Source organism: Artemia franciscana, chromosome 5 (genome assembly GCF_032884065.1).
Source record: "Artemia franciscana chromosome 5, ASM3288406v1, whole genome shotgun sequence".
Lineage (NCBI taxonomy): Eukaryota > Metazoa > Arthropoda > Branchiopoda > Anostraca > Artemiidae > Artemia > Artemia franciscana.
Window position 1 is genome coordinate 57,703,582 of NC_088867.1, and position 7,058 is coordinate 57,710,639.

Consider the following 7,058-nt stretch of genomic DNA (forward strand, 5'->3'; position numbering starts at 1 on the left):
TGGGGGGGGGGTTGAGGGGAGTTGGCTACGTGGGAGGATCTTCCCTTGGAGGAATTTGTCATGGGAGAAGAGAAATTTCATGAAGGGGGCGCAGGAATTTTTAGCATTACTTAAAAAAATGAAAAAATAAATATGAAAAAGTTTTTTCAACTGAAAGTAAGGACCAGCATTAAAACTTAAAACGAACAGAGGTTATTACGCATATGGGGGCTCCATCTTTTCCTAAATAGCTCGCTCTTTACGCTAAAGCATTTTTAGTTATTTCAACTATTTATTCTACAGCCTTTGTGATTCAGAGGTCAATTTTAAGGAACTTGGACAAAATTAAAGCTTTAGTGTAAAGAGTGAGGTATAACGAGGGGGCAAACCCCCTCATATACATGATAAAAATATACGAATATAGAGGTTCGTTACGTAAGTTATGTATATTTTTACTAATAAAAATGTTCGTTAAAAATTAATAATTCTAGTTGCCTTTTTAAGTAACCGAAAAATTTGAGGGAAACTAGGCCTCCTCTCCCACCCTTTTTCTCAAAATCGTCTGATCAAAACTAAGAGAAAGCCATTTAGCAAAAAAAAATTAATACACAAATTTCGTTTTAATTATTTATTTAAAGAGAGCCAATATAAAAACATGCATTAATTCAAGAACGTCCAGAAATTAAATAAAAGAACAATTTTTTTTTAACTGAAAGTAAGGAGTGACATTAAAAGTTAAAACGAACAGAAATTACTTCGTGTATGAAAGGGGCTTTTCCTCCCTTAACGTCTCGCTCTTTGGGCTAAAGTTATTTACTGTTTAATAAAGTTGACTTGAGAGAAAGAGTAAAACTTCAACGTAAAGAGCGGGACGTTTAGGGAGGAACAGCCCCTATCATACACGCAGTAATTTCTGTTCGTTTTAAGTTTTAGTGTCGCTCCTTACTTTCAGTTAAAAAAACTTGCTTTTTTATTTAATTCCACATACACAGATCTGTGCAAAAAAACCTTCTTGATAATCATGAAAAAATGGTGACCCAAATTTCTTGACTTAACAGTATGAGGAAAAGTGGTACCATGCCCTATTATGTCGTTACGCCCTTCAAACTTTTCTCGAAGACCTGATGACAGAGAAAGAATTTTCTTGTAGACACGGAAGAACGCCCTCGCTTTACAACCATAGGCGCCTGAATATATTAAATAGATATTAAGACTGTTCTCTTTTACTTTATAACGAGTTTAAAGTACCACTTTTATTGAGCACGGTCCAAGTGTGAAAAAAATCTTCAAAAAATCTTCTTTGGGATCTAGGAAAGGTGATGCGATCAGAAAGGTGATCAGATCTAGGAAAGGTGACGCTGTTGTACCACCACTGGGTTGTTAAGCTGCAGTCAAAGGCGGGTCAGCTGGACAATGTATGTTCAACTACACTATGATTGTAGTTCAAGTATGTAGTTCAAGTATCCATAGTTATAAGTATGAACTGCCCTTTTTTCTAGATTTTTCGCTTACTGGCTATTGGTCTGGGTAACACAGACGCAAATCTTTGACTCTCAGCCTAAGGCCGGAAGTACAAGTTATGGTTGGGGCAAATAATACGACGCCTTCGATGTGATTCTTGCAGAATTTTTTATAATGAAAAAAGAAAACCAATGCAGCAGCACAAACACGTAAAAAATATGATAGAAGGAGAAAAGGAAGACTGTTTTCCTACATTAGTAATTAATATAGATCAGTACTTGAATGCAGCCTTAACCCTACTCATCCATACAATTATATAGGTTAAACAGCATAATCATACACAATCAACCATAAAGAATAATCCATGGACAGGCAGTCGTGTCGTAAGTAAGTATAAGTCGTCATTTACCAAATATTAAAAATAGTGAAAAAAATACAAATGATTCAGAGGCAACAACCCAACACAAAGGCTCATCAGGAGAATACACACTTGCCTATAGGGTTTCGGCACTTTAAATTCCCTACCCAGGCAAGTGGCGTGCCTACCATGAATTCCCTATGGTATCCCCGCGTTAGGTATCACCCCCAAAATATATGCCTATGAAAAAACAAACGTAGAAAAACCAAGTAACACCAAAATAAACTTATCATACCTTGGTTCTGGCTCTCGTGTATTTAAGTTATCTATATTAAAACTAAACAACTATTCCAAAAGTTTTTCACTTTATCAAAACTTCTCTATTGATGTAAATCTAACCTAGGTTAAAATCAAGGAAATGAATGCAAAATAAGACCATTTGAAATGACAATATATGCAAAATCCTCCGGAAATCCACTGTCAAAAATTAGGGATACGCCAAACTCAGTAAAAAGAAAAATCAACCAAAGATTTTGCTAAATATTTCAAGATAATTCTTTTTGTATTTATTTAAAAGTTCATTTTAATGAAAACTAAATTTTTTAAATTGCTATGTTAATTTATTTGCAGAAACACCTCTTAAAATCAATTTTTGGCTTAAAATTTTACATCTATTTTTAAAATCAATATAATTACTACAAATCCTTGCATATCTAAGTAACTGTGAGTAAAATGCTGAATATATGATATTTGAGTGTATATTACTTTCAGGGAACGGAAAATTGATCACTTCAAAATCGAAATAATCCGTTTTATTTTACATATAAAAACTTAATTTATTATTATCAGAAATATTAATATTCAAATCTAAGAAATGATCTTCTAGACCAGTGCCATGACTAGGTTCAAGAGTAAGCTCTGATGGATATATATTTTTAGAAATATCAATAAATTCCTTACAATTTAAAACCAAAATATCATCTAAATATCTTTTATTATTTGACAAAACATGTTTTAAATTATTTCGATTATTCTTATCCATCATATATTTATATTCGAGTTGACTTAAAAACAAGTCAGCTATAAATGGGCTGGCATTCCCCCCCAATTGGAATTCCCACGATTTGCTTGTACAAATAAACCTTTAAATTTTATATAAATATTAAATAAAATAAATTCTAATAAATAAAAAATCATATCTAATCTGTAACATCTCGAGCTAACTGTAGTCTTAAAGCAGTTTGTCCATATAGCTTTTTTATTATAAGTGTCTATTTTTAAAAACTAAAAATAAGAACTAATAGATTAATTAGTTCTAGATTAATAGATTAATTAATAGATTATTAATTAGATTAATTAATATTATTAATTAGATTACTGTTATTAATTAGATTACTATTAATTAGAATTATTAATTAGATTAATTAGATTATTAATAGATTAATTAATAGATTAATTAATTAATAGATTAATTAATATATTAATTAGTTAAGAACTAATAGATAAGAGGAAAGATGTGTAACAATTTGGAGCTGGGTTGATGAATCTAATTGAGCATACAGAGTTAAGCTGTAGAACCCCCTCCACCGTTGCATGATCAAAATAATCAGGGACGCCAGTAAAGACCGAAAGTAGAGCAAAATTGCTAATCTAATCGCTTCAACCTGAGAGTAGCAGCTTAAATGGACACTGGTTTCCAGTCCTACTAGAGTTGTAGAGTTTTAATCTTCTAGACTCTGTGAGGTTCCTAATCTTGTTGGTCTGAGATTCAACCGAGTTTCAGAGAAGATTTATTAAATATTCTATACCTTTTCATTTGGTAAGCCAAGAGTATCTGGTTGAACGTTGAAATTTGAAGTTGAAGTTGAAAGGAGTATCTTGCAGATTCTGGTGCTCAGAGAAAAAACCCTCATTTTATTGGTGGAGATGATTTAGCCACATTAGAATCAAGCATCCGCCACACAGATTTAGTGGAGGATAAATTAGCATAGCCCTGTTGACCTCAGACGATCTTGTGCTGCAAAAAATTTTTAGTAGCAGTAGAAGAACAAGCGACGAACAAGTGAAATTATGTGCACAAAAAGATATTGCTTATTACAAAAACTGGACTGCCACGTTGTATTAAATGAAGTGTTGATTTGTATCGCTTTTCATTGGTCCAGTGATTAAAAAAGGCATTAGCTTACGTGTTTGTTACACTAATATTATTGTTGATTTGCCTAATCTCGGCAGGTTACGCTGATTGCTTTAATTTACCTTTAGTTATAAAATATGTTATATCTGTTTTTCTCGCCTGTAAATAGAGTCAAAAATTGATACAAAGAATTATGTTTTGCAGGAAATTGGAAGTCAAAAAGCTTAAAAAAACTTCTCGTAATTTGAGGAATTAAAAAAAAATCCGCAAATCTTTTACATTCATAATTTTTTTAATCCCCTCTAAAAAATTTGAGACGGATAACATGAAAACTTTTGAGTTACTGCTACCAAAATTGTTTTCATTTTTTCTACTTTACGAACAATAGCAGGATGGGATCTCAGCTGAGAATTCGTTTTTTTCCTCTCTCCCTTTTAACCACTAAAACAAGCTCAAAACTACTGATATTATCCTTCTTTCCTACACCAGTCTGACAGTGGTCTATGAAGCTTGAAAAGTGCTAAATTCTAATCGCATTCCCAACTTTTCAAAAGGAAAGAAAATTAGAGAAACAATGAAAGAAAAATGTTTTCTTTTCAGAGAGGGTTTCAACAAATAAAGTTAGAAAAATCATTTCGTGGACCTTTCAATTCCAATGACTCGGCTAGACACTTCAAATTGTCATTTGAAATAACAATTTTTTTTAACCAAGAAATATTGTTCTGTCAAATGGTTTATTGACCCTCGCCATTTTCTTGCGTTTTGCCTTTTTTTTTAATTGACAAGGCTTTTTAAGAAATTAATTTTATATAGTCAATTCTACACTAAACTCAAGTTTTCAAAGTAAATCTTTGCTCACTTCTACAAATTCCAAAACCTTCAATAAGTTTATACAGTTTTCTACAATTTCTGCGAGAAACTAATGACTTGGTAAGCTTTTAATGATAATTTTTTTGGTAAGATAAGATTTAATGATAAGATAATTTATTGATAATCTATTAAGATAGTATAAGATTTATTGATTAAGATAAGATTAATGATAAGATTCTTGATAATTTTTTGATTAAAATTAGCGTCTATAAAGCATTAAATGGAACATAAATGAAGGAGCTAATAAAGAGTAAAGGAAGAATTGTTGAAGTGGGGCCCAAAACCAGAACATTCATTTTTTTTTTACCTCAGAGGCAATGGTATTTTTCCATGGTATTTTCAACGGTGAGTTTTCAAGCCTCTGAAGTTTCTTTGCACTCAAAGACCCTCTTCACCTTTTTCAGTTCTCTCGATTGTAGATATTTTATTCTCGCCTTTCAAACCTCAAAATAAAAAAAAATTCAAATAGTGAGATGTAAGTGAATAGCTACCTTTATCAAATATATCGAAAACTTCTTGAAAAATGATTTAGGATAAGAATATATACATCAAGAAAAATGAGCTTCTAAAATACTTAAAAAAAGTCAAATCCATTAAGTCTGAAGCTACCTACAGAGGTTATTAGCCTGAGAAAATTTTTTATGATCTTAAAAAATGGGTTATATATACGAATAAGCGATAATAGCCTCCTCTGATGCTTGGTCTTTCTGTAAAGAAAGACCAAAAGCCCCTAAAGCCCCTGCTGATTCTAGGTGGGAGTCAAAGGTCAAGCTAAGCCTGTATACCTCCATGGCGGTGATGGTAGTTACAGGCAATGAGGCTCGATCTTCCGTCCCTGGGCAGCAGAGGAAATCCGGCAGCGCACCTCAAAGCGGTGGAAGGGTGTAAACACCACTGAGCTCCACGCCGAGCGATTTGGTGGCCAACGCGCTCCGGGTGACCCGCAAGACTGGGGACCTTGCGGTCAACTCTATTCCCAAGAAACATTGATGGATCTGAGACCTAGAAGAAAAGTTGTAACAACTACGGCGTCCCCGGCAAGCGACGCGGCCCCCGTATTGGCGCGGGTGTCGAGAAGTAAACTAGCCAACCATACTACGGCGTTCCCGGCAGGCGACGCGACTTTGAATATGGCGGCGAAGTCGAAAAATCTTTTCAACGCCATAAATCTAGGAAAACCTACCACAGTCATTAAACAGGCAAAATCCAGGATAAATGTTGGATGCTGGAATGTAAGATCCGCTAAACAAGAAGCCATACAAGCTTTTCTTGTCCATTAGATGGAGAAGTACAACATAGACATACTCTGCATATCCGAGACCAGAATCTCCGGTTCTGGCTCTATAGTTATAACGGCTCCAGAAACACTACATCAGTTCCACTTTTTCTATTCCGGAATAGAAGATAATTCAGGACTCCATGGAGTTGGTTAAATCATGAACCAAAGAACCAGAAACGCTCTCCTAGAATGGGAACCAGTCTCCTGTAGACTTGCTAGAATCAGACTAAAAGGAAACCCTGCAAATGTGTCCATAATTTCTACCTATGCCCCCACCCGTGACGCTACTGAAACGACCAAGGATGATTTCTACGGTGAACTGCAGCAGTTGTCTTCTTCTATAGCCGCACATGATTACTTGATTGTTGCTGGAGACTTCAACGCAAGAGTTGGTCCATCTGACCAGACCACAAGACAAATCCTGGGAAAATTTGGACAGGGTCACAGATGCGAGAATGGGCAGAGGTTGGTAAACTATGCCTTGATGAGCCACCCTGTTATCACCAATACCATATTTCAACACAAACCTAGCTACCTCTTAACTTGGCATTCAAATGACGGTGTCACTAAGGCTCAAATTGACTTCATTCTCGTACGCCAGCGCTGGAGAAGCTCCGTGCAGGACTCTCGCTCTTACAATGGCGCGGACACAGGCTCACAGTCTGGATCTGACCACACGCTCGTCGCAGCAAAAATTTTGCTACGTCTTGCAATTCGAAGAAAAAACAAGTCAAAGGTCGGCTTCGATATCGGTAAACTTCAAGACAAATAAGTGCGGCAGGCCCTCAATTTGGAACTAACTAACCGGTTTGACGCCCTCAGCTCTGATGAAAACCTAACTCCCGATAAGAGATGGGAGACCTTCAAAACCGTGATGACAGAGACTGCCGATGAGATCCTAGGCCGAGCAAAAATCAAACGACAACACTGGATAACTGCTAGAACCCTGTCAATAGTCGGTGAACGAAGACAAAAGA

General features: G+C 35.2%; 1 protein-coding gene across 1 annotated transcript; it reads left to right on the forward strand.

Annotated features, from left to right (window-relative positions):
- Positions 1–6,238: 6,238 nt before the first annotated feature.
- LOC136027775 (craniofacial development protein 2-like) lies at positions 6,239–6,853 on the forward strand. Its single transcript, XM_065705238.1, has one exon. It carries the CDS (start codon positions 6,239–6,241, stop codon positions 6,851–6,853), a length of 615 nt encoding a protein of 204 aa, XP_065561310.1.
- The last annotated feature ends 205 nt before the right edge of the window (positions 6,854–7,058 follow it).